General features: G+C 46.8%; 1 protein-coding gene across 3 annotated transcripts in view; it reads left to right on the forward strand.

The window, feature by feature from the left end:
* The window catches only part of LOC137304156 (uncharacterized), a 48,182-nt gene that overhangs the window by 13,985 nt on the left and 19,928 nt on the right, over window positions 1-14,269 (forward strand). For all 3 annotated transcript variants that reach the window (XR_010958520.1, XR_010958521.1, XM_067972658.1), the window contains exons 7-8: window positions 898-1,063; window positions 12,832-13,013. Coding sequence is in view for 1 of the 3 variants with exons in the window: in XM_067972658.1 (XP_067828759.1) it covers window positions 898-1,063; window positions 12,832-13,013 (348 nt within the window). In the remaining 2 variants the exon portion in view is untranslated. The remainder of the gene's footprint in view (window positions 1-897; window positions 1,064-12,831; window positions 13,014-14,269) is intronic.

Here is a 14,269-nt window from a genome sequence, read left to right on the forward strand (position 1 = left end):
AAGGGAAGAGTTCTCCCCAAATACAGTATCGAACCCTTCATTATCTTAAATACCACAATCAGATCACCCTTAACCTCCAGGAAATAGAACAAAAGTTTACCCAGCTTCTCATCATTGCTATGTCCCTTCATCCCAGGCATCATCCTGGTGAATCACCACTGAACTTTCTCCATGGCCAGTATATCCGTCCTAAGGTGGGACACGCAAAACTGTACACAGCATCCCTCCCCCACCCCCGACTCTTTGCCTGGCTCTGTACGTGCTCAAAAATGGTCAAATCTTTAACTTTTTCCAGTTCTGACGAAAGGTCATCGACCTGAAACGTTATCTCTGTTTCTTTCTTCACAGATGCTGCCTGACTCGCTGAGTATTTCCAGCATTTTCTGCTTTTATTTTACGACTTTGGGTTCGATTTCCAATGATTCATAGTCAATGGGCAGAAAGTCTAGAATATTCCAAATGAGATTTGACCTGCACTCGGTGTAACTCGTTTTTACAACATGTACTTCTTGTGATGAAACCTAGCATTCCATTAGCATGTGTGGTCACTTTTGCACCTGAGAACTAGCTTCTAATGACTTGTGTCAATTTGACTATTCCCCATTCCTTCACATTTGACTGCCACAGACTTCCCTTTTGAAATCCGTGCTGGCTACTTCTAACTATTTCCTCTTTATCTAGATACATGATACTTTCATCCTTAACCAAACATTCCCTACTTCAGACGTTGAGCCAACTGGTCTGTAATTACCCAGATTAGCTCTTTCTCCCTTTTTAACAATGGGCACTACACTGGCCACTCTCCAGTCCTCCAGCTCACATCCACATCCGACAGAGCCCTGAAGTATCATTTCTAGGGCCTCGACAATTAAATTATGGATCTATTCAATTCAACAGAACGTTGCGTACAGACGACTCCTGACTAAGTCACAGTTTGAGAGGACAATGGATTACCTGGGGCTAAGTGTGCTGCCAATGGACTTCCGGCTACTGTGCAAGAAATTTGAGGACCCAGCGACTGGAGAAATAAATTATGTAGCGTTTAGCCAGGCCGTTGACAAAGGTAAGCGGTTCTAGATTTGATTCCTGTGTTTTTATTGCTTAATGAGTGCACTTTAAGAAAGCAGATTGCTTGCTAGCATTAATTTCAGGTGGGTTGCCTGCTTAAAGAGTTTTAATGTAAGAAAGACTTGCACTTAAATAGCGCCTTCTAGGACCTCAGGATGTGTCAAAGCGCTTTACAGCCAATGAAGTACTTTTTGAAGTGTAGTCACTGTTGTAACATTCGCAACCCCTCAGATAATGAAGCAGTCCGTGCCCGCATGCAGCAAGACCTGGACAACATCCAGGCTTGGGCTCATAAGTGGCAAGTAATGTTCCCGCCAGACAAGTGCCAGGCAATGATCATCTCCAACAAGAGAGAGTCTAACCACCTCCCCTTGACATTCAACGGTATTACCATCGCTGAATCCCCCTTGGGGGTCACCATTGACCAGAAACTTAACTGGACCAGCCATATAAATACTGTGGCTACAAGAGCAGGTCAGAGGCTGGGTATTCTGTGGCGAGTGACTCACCTCCTGACTCCCCAAAGCCTTTCCACCATCTACAAGGCACAAGTCAGGAGTGTGATGGAATACTCTCACTTGCCTGGATGAGTGCAGCTCCAACAACACTCAAGATGCTTGACACCGTCCAGGACAAAGCAGCTGGATTGATTGGCACCCCATCCACCACCCTAAACATTCACTCCCTTCACCGACGCACTGTGGCTGCAGTGTGTACCATCCACAGGATGCACTGCAGCAACTCGCCAAGGCTTCTTTGACAGCACCTCCCAAACCCGCGACCTCTACCACCTAGAAGGACAAGAGCAGCAGGCACATGGGAACAACACCACCTGCACGTTCCCCTCCAAGTCACACACCATCCCGACTTGGAAATATATCGCCGTTCCTTCATCGTCACTGGGTCAAAATCCTGGAACTCCCTTCCTAACAGCACTGTGGGAGAACCTTCACCACACGGACTGCAGCGGTTCAAGAAGGCGGCTCACCACCACTTTCTCAAGGGCAATTAGGGATGGGCAATAAATGCTGGCCTCGCCAGCGACGCCCACATCCCATCAACGAAAAAAAATGCGACAGCAAGCTCCCACAAGGAGCAATGAGATAATGACCAGATAATCCGTTTCAGAAACAATTTTCACCCAGCTCCTTCTCTCTAGATTATTCTGTGTCTCAGAGGTCACGCCTTAGTGGTGAAGGCAGGTAATCCACTCCTAGGCCTCTAGGAGCAACCTACAGGGTGACTCCTTCTGATTAAAAAAAATCCCTGCTGCAACCTCCGTGTCACAGAAAGGAGTCATTATCTGCGAAAGGGAATCTACAAAACCATTGGATGCACAGTATATAACTGACATGCATCACCATTTTGGTGGCCAGTTCGGTGCCTTGGGAAAGGCTCTTCCTCCCTTTTATATAATTTACTTGGCAGATTTAGGCTTTCGTGAGTTAAAAATAATAGGGGTCATAAATAAAAGATAGTCACTAATAAATTCAATCGAGAATTCAGGAAAAATTTCTTTACCCAGAGAATGGTTAGAATGTGGAACTCACTATCACAAGGAGAAGTTGAGGTGAACAACATCGATGCATTTAAGGGGAAGCTAGACAAATACATGAGGATGAAAGGAAGGGAAGGATATGCTGATAGGATGAGATGAAGTAGAGAGGGAGGAGGCTCGTGCGGAGCATAAACACCGGCGTAGATCAGTTGGGCCGAATGGCCTGTTTCTGTGCTGTAAAATTCTGTGTAATTCTATGTAATAGGTCAGATTTTGCTGTCAAGGTAATGGTCAGGCTAATGGCGCTCCCCGTTATTCATGCGTAAATGGTGCAGCAACTTCAGGCGAGGAGCAGATGCGCGGTCAAATGACAATTTCCAAAAGCTGCTGTCCGAGTTGCCCCGCTCCACCGTTAGCTTCAAGAAAACGGCATCTCGCTGCCTGCCTCACCACTGAAATGCACTGAAAGGCGTGAAGTTGCTGTATCTGCGCGGTAAATATGAACTAAACTCGCCTGTCTCTTTTTCTTTTCTCTCTCTCTTCATCCAATCTTTCTTTCCCTTTCTTTATTTCTCTTCCTGTACCTGATTCGACATTGAATTCACCCACTCTAATTTACACTCCCTTCTCAGTCCTTGCGCTGTTAAAATTCACAATCCCTCACAGTTGCTTGCCCTGTTGACTCAGGTCCCCGATGCCCGGTTTCTCTCGCTGTGACGTTATCTGCTCGCACTCTCAGCAACTTAGTGGGCAAAAATGTTTTGAGTTGAAGGGTGCAGAGGCACGTTTAACTAGCGGCAAATGCCATTAGATGCTCTGCTACAGCAAAATCTGGGCCACTATGTTCTTCTCTCCTCTTTCTTATCCTCCTTTTCTTGTCTTTCCAGCTTGGATCTGCAGGCGCTGCTGATTTCTCTCACTTTCATTCACAGTGGTAGTGAATCTGTCAGGCCTGTAGAATTACACAGTCCACACTGTTAAGTGTATCCATGTGATTTATATTAATTAACACTAATTGATATAAACCAACCTCACAGACACTGAGACAAATCTCCTCCTGTCTGATATAAACCAACCTCACAGACACACACATGCAGGAGATTGTGAGACACCTGCATTGATAAGATGCAGATTGTGCAGTTAGCTTTGGAGCTTTGCACCGATTTAAAGAAGTCTTAAGGGAAGCATGATCATAATTCAGATATAAAACATCTTAGGCCAGGGCTCGTCTGTAACTGAAGACAGGCCACCCAAAGAATCCCAGTGCAGTACCCGCTCTATGCCTCTAGAGTGTCTCAGCGAGCAGTAAATCAGAGGTCTTTCTAAAACAGGTAGAATTTCAGTTTACAACCAGCTTAACAGGGCCCCGCTGGCTTTACACTGAAGCATTGGGGCAGAATTTGTGGTCAGGCCTCTGATTGGGCTTAGGCGGGCATTGCCCCCAATTGCTAGTGTGCAGACCCCACTTGGTTTGGCGGGATCCACCTCATTTGCATAACGTGGTGCGAGTCCCTGGCCCATACTGGGTCTCGTGTTGGGAGTTTGGGAAAATCACCTGTAAGACGTTCTTGAGGGTTAAAATTAAAGGGATGCGGCCAATTAAAGGTGGTTGACTACATATGAAGACAAAAATGTTGCTAGCCTTTCCAAACAATTGTAATGTAGTTCTCAGCCTTCACTTTTTGGGGACAAAATTAGCTGCCAAAACTCAGCAGCTGGCACAGTAAATGTGGAGGTGATGGGCTGGCACAGCTCTTGAACCCCAATTTGGTAGCTGGCGAAGTGAAAGTGGTGCAGCATGAGTCGAAAACCCGGAGAGTGCCTCTATTTACTCTCCCCCCAGGACAGCATTCCAGCATGCTTGGAAGGAGGGGGTTGCAGAAAACCTGAGGACAGAGCTACTATCGTTATAACCGCTGGCAGTGCCAGCCTGCGGTACATTGTTAGCTGCTGTTGCCCTTGCAGCAGGTGACACACAGCTCTGTCCCTTCCTCTCCCATTGACTCTGAGTCTCTGCGGGTAGAGCTACAGGAGATTCCGGTAGGTTCCTGTGCCCTCATGTGGGTGTGTGAGGGTACCACTGGGTGGGTGCAGTGTGCCTCTGTGCAGCCTGACCTGGCTGGTATCCCTCCGTTGCTCCTCCTCTTCTTCCTTCATAAGGGGCATCTCCGTAGGACAACCCATTGTGCCAATAATGGGGGTATTCCAGAAAACAGGAGTGTCGAAACACTTGGCACAAACCCTCCTGAGCAGCTAAATGCTGTCAAGCGGGAAAAAAGGAAGAAAATTCACAAATCAGCTGGAAAAACAGCCTTAAAAGACAGCAATGTCTTCAGATAGGCCTTTTAGATGCATTTCCACATCAGAGCCCTTAGGACTGGGAAGGCTGGAAGTGTATAAATGGGAAGCCCAGAGGAAATTACCTGGGCGGATGGCAAATTAAGGTCATAATATCCCAATAAAGGTGCACTTGTTATTAAAGTCTTCAGCCATTCAAAACTACTCTTACGGTCTTTCGACCGCTCCCACTTTATGTTCTTATGAAGGAGTTTACTCAACGGGTATGTGACCATCAACATGTTTGGAACCAAGTCACAGTAATAATTGACTAGACCCAGAAATGACTGCAACTCTTCCACGCTCGTTGGAGCAGGTGCAGCAGTCATTGCTTCAATCTTCTTCTTTGATGATTGAGGACCAAACTTGTTAATGATGGAAGGAAAAGACTCCACGGAGTCTTGAGCCAACGACCAATTGGACTTTCTTGGTCGGGGATCATATTGATATAAACGCTTGAAAACTGCTTTGAGATTTCACAAATGTTCTTCCTCTGATCTTCCAATAAATAGGAGATCATCCAAGATACATTGAGTTCCTTGGAGACCGGCTAAAATTGTCTCCACGGTTTTTTAAAACATGGCTGGTGCAGATGCAATACCGAACTTCAGCCTTCTTGTAACGATAAAGCCCTCGGTGTGTTTGTTTATCATTGTCAAATTCCGACTTCCTTCAGCAAGCTCCAATCGCAAGTAAGCCTGGGAAAGATCTAATTGAGAAAATTGTTGGCCGCCACTGAGATTGGTGAGCAACTCTTCAGCCCTGGGCAGAGGATATTCATGAAGATCCAAACCAGGGTTGATACCTATACAAGAGTCATCACTCTAGAACATTCCCGTCAAAGAATAACAAAGGAATATTAGAGACATGTAATTGCTAGTTTTCAGGTAACAATGTGCAAGTGCCATACATATTACTTACAGACGTAAAACCTTTATTAATATAGACAAAAGTTTCTGTGGAGTCAATTCAGGAGAGGGATCTGGTGTGGGGGGTATTTTATATTCACAAAGTGTGCAGCAATGGCGAAGAAACTAACCAGATCTTGGGATGCACAGCCAGAGGGATAGACCACAAATTCCAGGCAGTGACAATGAGAACATAAGAACATAAGAATTCGGAGCAGGAGTAGGCCAATCGGCCCCTCGAGCCTGCTCCGCCATTCAATAAGATCATGGCTGATCTGATCCTAACCTCAAATCTAAATTCATGTCCAATTTCCTGCCCGCTCCCCGTAACCCCTAATTCCCTTTACTTCTAGAAAACTGTCTATTTCTGTTTTAAATTTATTTAATGATGTAGCTTCCACAGCTTCCTGGGGCAGCAAATTCCACAGACCTACCACCCTCTGAGCGAAGAAGTTTCTCCTCATCTCAGTTTTGAAAGAGCAGCCCCTTATTCTAAGATTATGCCCCCTAGTTCTAGTTTCACCCATCCTTGGGAACATCCTTACCGCATCCACCCGATCAAGCCCCTTCACAATCTTATGTTTCAATAAGATCGCCTCTCATTCTTCTGAACTCCAATGAGTAGAGTCCCAATCTACTCAACCTCTCCTCATATGTCCGCCCCCTCATCCCCGGGATTAACTGAGTGAACCTTCTTTATACTGCCTCGAGAGCAAGTATGTCTTTTCTTAAGTATGGAGACCAAAACTGTATGCAGTATTCCAGGTGCGGTCTCACCAATACCTTATATAACTGCAGCAATACCGCCCTGTTTTTATATTCTAACCCCCTAGCAATAAACACCAACATTCCGTTGCCTTTCTTGATCACCTGCTGCACCTGCATACTAACTTTTTGATTTTCTTGCACTAGGACCCCCAGATCCCTTTGTACTGCAGTACTTTCCAGTTTCTCGCCATTAAGATAATAACTTGCTCTCTGATTTTTCCTGCCAAAGTGCATAACCTCACATTTTCCAATATTGTATTGCATCTGCCAAATCTCCGCCCACTCACCCAGCCTGTCTATATCCCCTTGTAGGTTTTTTATGTCCTCCTCACTCTCTACTTTCCCTTCCATCTTTGTATCATCTGCAAACTTTGATATGTTACACTCAGTCCCCTCCTCCAAATCATTAATATAGATTGTAAAGAGTTGGGGACCCAGCACCGACCCCTGCAGAACACCACTGGCTACTGGTTGCCAGTCCGAGAATGAACCATTTATCCCAACTCTCTGCTTCCTGTTGGATAACCAATCCTCCACCCATGCCAGAATATTACCCCCAATCCAGTGATTCTTTATCTTGAGCAATAATCTTTTATGTGGCACCTTGTCGAATGCCTTCTGGAAGTCCAAATACACTACGTCCACTGGTTCCCCTTTATCCACCCTGTACGTTATGTCCTCAAAGAACTCAAGCAAATTTGTCAGACATGACTTCCCCTTCGTAAAGCCATGCTGACTTTGTCCTATTAAATTATGTTTATCCAAATGTTCCGCTACTGTCTCCTTAATAAGAGACTCCAAAATTTTACCCACCACAGATGTTAGGCTAACTGGTCTATAATTTCCAGCCTTCTGCCTACTACCCTTTTTAAATAAGGGTGTTACATTAGCAGTTTTCCAATCTGCCGGGACCTTTGCCGAGTGCAGAGAATTTTGGAAAATTATTACCAAAGCGTCCACAATCCCTACTGCCACTTCCCTCAAGACCCTAGGATGTAAGCCATCAGGTCCAGGGGATTTATCCGCCTTGAGTCCCATTAATTTACTGAGTACCAATTCCTTAGTGATTTTAATCCTATTTAGCTCCTCCCCCCCCTAGAGCCCCTGTTTGTCCAGTGTTGGGATATTCTTAGTGTCCTCTACCGTAAAGACTGAAACAAAATATTTGTTCAGCATTTTTGCCATCTCCATGTTTCCCACCATTAATTTCCCGGTCTCATCCTCTAAGGGACCTACGTTTGCCTTAGCCACCATACAAGGGGCTGGGACAGCCACACCTGGAGTATTGGCTACAATTCTGGTTGGCGTTCTACAGCAAGCATATCCGGGCACTGGAGGCAGTGATGAGAAGGACAAGCAAACTGATACCGAACTTAAAGCATCTGAGTTATGAGGAGAGGGTGAACATAAGAACCATAAGAAATAGGAGCAGGAGTAGGCTGTACGGTCCCTTGAGCCTGCTCCGCCGTTCAATAAGATAATGGCTGATCTTCGACCTCAACTCCACTTTCCCACCCTATCCCCATATCCCTTGATTCCCTTAGTGTCCAAAAATCTATCGATCTCAGTTTTGAGTATACTCAATGACCGAGCATCCACAGCCCACTGGGGTAGACAATTCCAAAGATTCACAGCCCTCTGAGTGAATAAATTTTTCCTCATCTCTGTCCTAAGTGGCCGACCCCTTATCCTAGTTCTGGACTCTTCATTTAGGGGAAACAGCCTCTCTGCATCTACCCTGTCAAGCCCTCTAAGAATTCTACATGTTTCAACGAGATCATCTCTCATTCTTCTAAACTCCAGAGAGTATAGGCCCATTCTACTCAATCTCTCCTCATAGGACAACCCTCTCATCCCAGGAATCAATCTAGTTGCACCCTCTCTAAGGCAAGTATATCCTTCCTTAGGTAAGGAGACCAAAACTATACACAGTAGTCTAGGTGTGGTCTCGCCAAAGCCCTGTACAATTGCAGCAAGACTTCCTTACTCTTGTACTCCAACCCCCTTCCAATAAAGCTAACATACCATTTGCTTTCCTATGATAAGCCTAAGCCTATGATAGACACCAGGAACGCAATGCTACAGAAAGCTTAGAAGAGTATACAAAGTGCAGGGGTAAAGTTAAAAAGGAAATTAGGAAAGCAAAGAGAGGGCATGAAAAAATATTAGCAGATAAAATCAAAGAAAACCCAAAGATGTTTGATAAATACATTAAGAGCAAGAGGATAACTAAGGAAATAGTAGGGCCTATTAGAGACCAAAAAGGTAAACTACGTGTGGAGGTGGAAGATGTGGGTATGGTTCTAAATGAATACTTTGCATCTGTCTTCACAAAGGAGAGGGATGATGCAGGGGTTGAAGTTAAGGAGGAGGAGTGTGAAATATTGGATGGGATAAACATAGTAAGAGAGGAAGTATTAAGGGGATTAGCATCTTTGAAAGTGGATAAATCACCAGGGCCCGATGAAATGTATCCCAGGCTGTTATAAGAAGCCAAGGAGGAAATAGCAGAGGCTTTAACAATCATTTTCCAAACTTCACTGGATACAGGCGTAGTGCCGGAGGATTGGAGGACTGCTAACATTGTACTGTTTAAAAGGGAGCAAAGGATAGACCAAGTAATTATAGGCCAGTCAGCCTAACCTCGGTGGTGGGCAAATTATTGGAATCAATTCTGAGGGACAGGATGAACTGTCACTTAGAAAGGCATGGACTAATCAAGGACTGTCAGCATGCATTTGTTAAGGGGAGGTTGTGTCTGACTAACTTGATTGAATTTTTCGAGGTGGTGACATGGAGGATCGATGAGGGTAGCGCAATTGATGTAGTCTAGATGGATTTTACCAAGGCTTTTGACAAGGTCCCACACGGCAGATTGGTCAAAAAAGTAAAGGCCCATGGATCCAAGGGAAAGTGGCAAATTGGATCCAAAATTGGCTCAGTGGCAGGAAGTAAAGGGTAATGGTCGATGGGTGTTTTTGCGACTGGAAGGCTGTTTCCAGTGGAGTGCCGCAGGGCTCAGTACTAGGTCCTTTGCTTTTTGTGGTATACATTAACGATTTGGACTTAAACGTAAGGGGCATGATTAAGAAATTTGCAGATGACACAAAGATAGGCTGTGTGGTTGATAGTGAGGAAGAAAGCTGTAGACTGCAGGAAGATATCAATGGACTGGTCAGATGGGCAGAAGAGTGGCAAATGGAGTTCAATCCAGAGAAGTGTGAGGTAATGCATTTGGGGAGAGCAAACAAGGCAAGGGAATACACAATAAATGTGAGAATACTGAGAAGTGTAGAGGAAGTGAGGGACCTTGGAGTGCATGTCCACAGATCCCTGAAGGTAGCAGGATAGTAGATAAGGTGGTTAAGAAGGCACATGGAATGCTTTCCTTTATTAGCCGAGGCATAGAATATAAAAGCACGGCTGTTATGCTGGAACTGTATAAAACACTAGTTAGGCCATAGCTTGAATTACAGGAAGGATGTATTTGCACTAGAGAGGGTGCAGAGGAGATTTATGAGGATGTTGCCAGGACTGGAGAATTTTAGCTATGATGACAGATTGGATAGACTGGGGTTGTTTTCCTTGGAACAGAGGAGGCTGAGGGGTGATTTGATTGAAGTGTACAAAATTATGAGGGGCCTAGATAGAGTGCATAGGAAGCACCTATAACCAGGGGGCATAGATTTAAAGTGATTGGTAGAAGGATTAGAGTGGAAATGAGGAAAAATCTTTTCACCCAGAGAGCGGAGGGGGTCTGGAACTCATTGCCTGAGAGGGTGGTAGAGGCAGAAACCCTCAACTCATTTAAAAAAATACCTGGATGTGCACCTGAAGAGCCGAGACCTGCAGGGCTACGGACCAAATGCGGGAAAGTGGGATTAGGCTGGGTGACTCGTTTCTCAGCCGGCGCGGACACGATGGGCCGAATGGCCTCCTTCTGTGCTGTAAATTTTCTATGATTCCATGATAATTGCCTGCTGTACCTGCATGTTAACCTCTTGTGATTCGGGTACAAGGACACCCAAATCCTTCTGACTACCAACATTTCTTAGTCTCTCACCTTTTAAAAAATATTCAGCTTTTCTATTCTTCCTACCAACGTGGATAATTTCACATTTCCCCACATTATACTCCATCTGTCACCTTCTTGCCCACTCACTTAACCTGTCTATATCCCTTTGTAGCCTCTTTGCATCCTCCTCACAACTTACTTTCCCACCTAGCTTTGTATCGTTAGCAAACTTAGATACATTACACTCAGTCCCCTCATCTAAGTCATTAATATAGATTATACATAGCTGAGGCCCAAGCACTGATCCCTGCGGCACCCCACTAGTTACAAGCTGCCAACCCGAAAATGACCTGTTTATTCCTACTCTCTGTTTTCTGTCCGTTAACCAATCATCAATCCACGCTAATATATTACCCCCAATCCCATGAGCCCTAATCTTATGTAACAACCCCTTATGTGGCGACTTATTGAAAGCCTTTTGAAAATCCAAATATACTACATCCACTGGTTCCCCCTTATCCACCCTGCTAGTTACATCCTCAAAAAACTCTAATAAATTTGTCAAACCTGATTTCCCTTTCATAAAACCATGTTGACTTTCTAAATGCCCTGTTACCATATAATAGATTCTAGCATTTCCCTACTACTGATGTCAGGCTAACTGGCCTGTAGTTCCCTGTTTTCTCTCTCCCTCCTTTCTTGAATAGCGGGGTTACATTTGCTATCTTCCAATTCACAGGGACCGTCTAGAATCCAGGGAATTCTGGAAGATCAAAACCAATGCATCCACTATCTCTGCAGCCACCTCTTTTAGAACCCTAGGATGTAGGCCATCAGGTCCAGGGGATTTGTCGGCATTTAGTCCCATTAATTTCTCCATTCCTTTTCCTATACTTTAAGTTCCTCACTTTCATTAGATCCTTGGTTCCCCATTATTTCCAGTTTTTTGTGTCTTCTACTGTGCAGACAGATACAAAATATTTGTTTAACATCTCTGCCATTTGCTTATTCCCCATTATAATTTCTCCTGTTTGAGTCTCTAAGAGACCCAGGTTTACTTTTACTAATCACTTCCTTTTTACATACTTGTAGAAGCTCTTACAATCTGTTTTTATATTTCTTGCTAGTTTACTCTCAAATTCAATTTTCACTCTCTATCAATTTCTTGGTCATTGTTTGCTGATTTCTAAAACCCTCCCAATCCTCAGGCTTACTACTCTTTTTGGCAACATTGTAAGCCTCTTCTTTTAATCTAATACTATCCTTAACTTCTCTAGTTAGCCACGGTTGGATCACTTTTCCCGTGAAGAGCCTGTGATTGTCCACTCTGGAGGAGAGAAGGCTCAGGGATAGAGATCGTTCAAGTGTTCAAGATTCTTGAGGAATAGATAGTGGGAATGAAATTGGGTTTGAGTGGGGGAATTAAAACGAGCTGAAACGCATCGCTCACCCGTTATATGCCCCGCCTGGCATTCAGTTTTGTGAATTCAATAACACTGAGTATCGGGCATGTCCTATAACTGGGGGCAAAAGCCTGTTTTGAGTCCCGTCCAAGTCCAGTTTCACCCCCAGTATTCCTTAAACCCGCCACATGTTCCAGGTCACCACAAACTCCCGGGACCAGGGGGACAAGGGCTCGAGATTAGCAGAGGGAACATTTTAGATCTAACTGCTTTACGCAGAGGGTGATAAACACACGGAATACCCGACGGAGGAGGATAGTGCGGAGAATTTAAGGGAGGATTGGATCGAGGGAGTGGGTGATCGTTAGTGGGACCAGCCTGATGGATTGTGGGGTCTTGTTCAGTTCCATACATTCTTACGTTTCTGTGCTGCAGTACTGAGTATGTGAGTACATTTCAAATTAGAGGGTGCTAGCGGATACATGCACTGAGAGTTACACCAGTGTGGGTGGGATTAGTCAATGATAGGACTCTTTATCTTCAATCCATGCAAGTTGAACAGCGTTTCTAGAGACCTCTAAATACAGAGACACAACGATTCCACCTCCCGCCCAGGAGTGCGTGCCGTGAGACCGCGGTGAGGAGGGGGGGTGGGGAGGGATGGGGGAAGGGGCGTACAAGATTTTCTTCTCCTGCCCATCGCATGGGACAACCTGGGATCTGCCCCCGGCGATTTTGTCCCTCAGTGGGCGAGGCTGTGCGCCGGGAGAGCGGGAAACGGGAAGCTTACCCCTTCGGTATAAAAGGTCATTTAACCGGGTCTCTCTTTCCCAGAATACACCGGTTTTAAAGTGGATTCCTTTGAGCCGGACTCATCGGAGGACAAATCTCCAGCTATTTCACCGGAACAACAACAACTTGGGTTCACGCCACAGCCGAGGATCGACGACAGCAGTGTAGACGTAGGCGAGTTGCTTGCCCGGATGCGCCACCATGTCCTGGTCAACAGAGTCCGGGTGAGGGCTCGACCGTCTCCTTTCACTTCTTTTTTAATCTCCATTTTATTTTGTCGTTTCTCCCGTCGGATTTTCCCTCCTCCTCTGCTGGAGGAGCTGCCTCGAGCTGGAGGACAGACCCACAGGGGGCCCCCCTAACTGGTCCCTGGTACCCAGACAGAGAGTGTTGGAGGACAGACCCACAGGGAGCCCCCCTAACTGGTCCCTGGTACCCAGACAGAGAGTGTTGGAGGGCAGACCCACAGGGGGCCCCCCTAACTGGTCCCTGGTACCCAGACAGAGAGTGTTGGAGGACAGACCCACAGGGGGCCCCCCTAACTGGTCCCTGGTACCCAGACAGAGAGTGTTGGAGGACAGACCCACAGGGGGCCCCCCTAACTGGTCCCTGGTACCCAGACAGAGAGTGTTGGAGGACAGACCCACAGGGGGCCCCCCTAACTGGTCCCTGGTACCCAGACAGAGAGTGTTGGAGGGCAGAGCCACAGGGTGCCCCCTAGCTGGTCCCTGGTGCCCAGACAGAGAGTGTTGGAGGGCAGACCCACAGGGTGCCCCCTAGCTGGTCCCTGGTGCCCAGACAGAGAGTGTTGGAGGGCAGACCCGCAGGGAGCCCCCCTAACTGGTCCCTGGTACCCAGACAGAGGGTGTTGGAGGGCAGACCCACAGGGAGCCCCCTAGCTGGTCCCTGGTACCCAGACAGAGAGTGTTGGAGGGCAGACCCACAGGGTGCCCCCTAGCTGGTCCCTGGTACCCAGACAGAGAGTGTTGGAGGGCAGACCCACAGGGGGCCCCCCTAACTGGTCCCTGGTACCCAGACAGAGAGTGTTGGAGGACAGACCCGCAGGGAGCCCCCTAGCTGGTCCCTGGTGCCCAGACAGAGAGTGTTGGAGGGCAGACCCACAGGGTGCCCCCTAGCTGGTCCCTGGTGCCCAGACAGAGAGTGTTGGAGGGCAGACCCACAGGGGGCCCCCCTAACTGGTCCCTGGTACCCAGACAGAGAGTGTTGGAGGGCAGACCCACAGGGGGCCCCCCTAACTGGTCCCTGGTACCCAGACAGAGAGTGTTGGAGGACAGACCCGCAGGGAGCCCCCCTAACTGGTCCCTGGTACCCAGACAGAGAGTGTTGGAGGACAGACCCGCAGGGAGCCCCCCTAACTGGTCCCTGGTACCCAGACAGAGAGTGTTGGAGGGCAGACCCACAGGGTGCCCCCCTAACTGGTCCCTGGTACCCAGACAGAGAGTGTTGGAGGACAGACCCA

This window comes from Heptranchias perlo, chromosome 36 (assembly GCF_035084215.1).
Source record: "Heptranchias perlo isolate sHepPer1 chromosome 36, sHepPer1.hap1, whole genome shotgun sequence".
NCBI classification, from domain to species: domain Eukaryota; kingdom Metazoa; phylum Chordata; class Chondrichthyes; order Hexanchiformes; family Hexanchidae; genus Heptranchias; species Heptranchias perlo.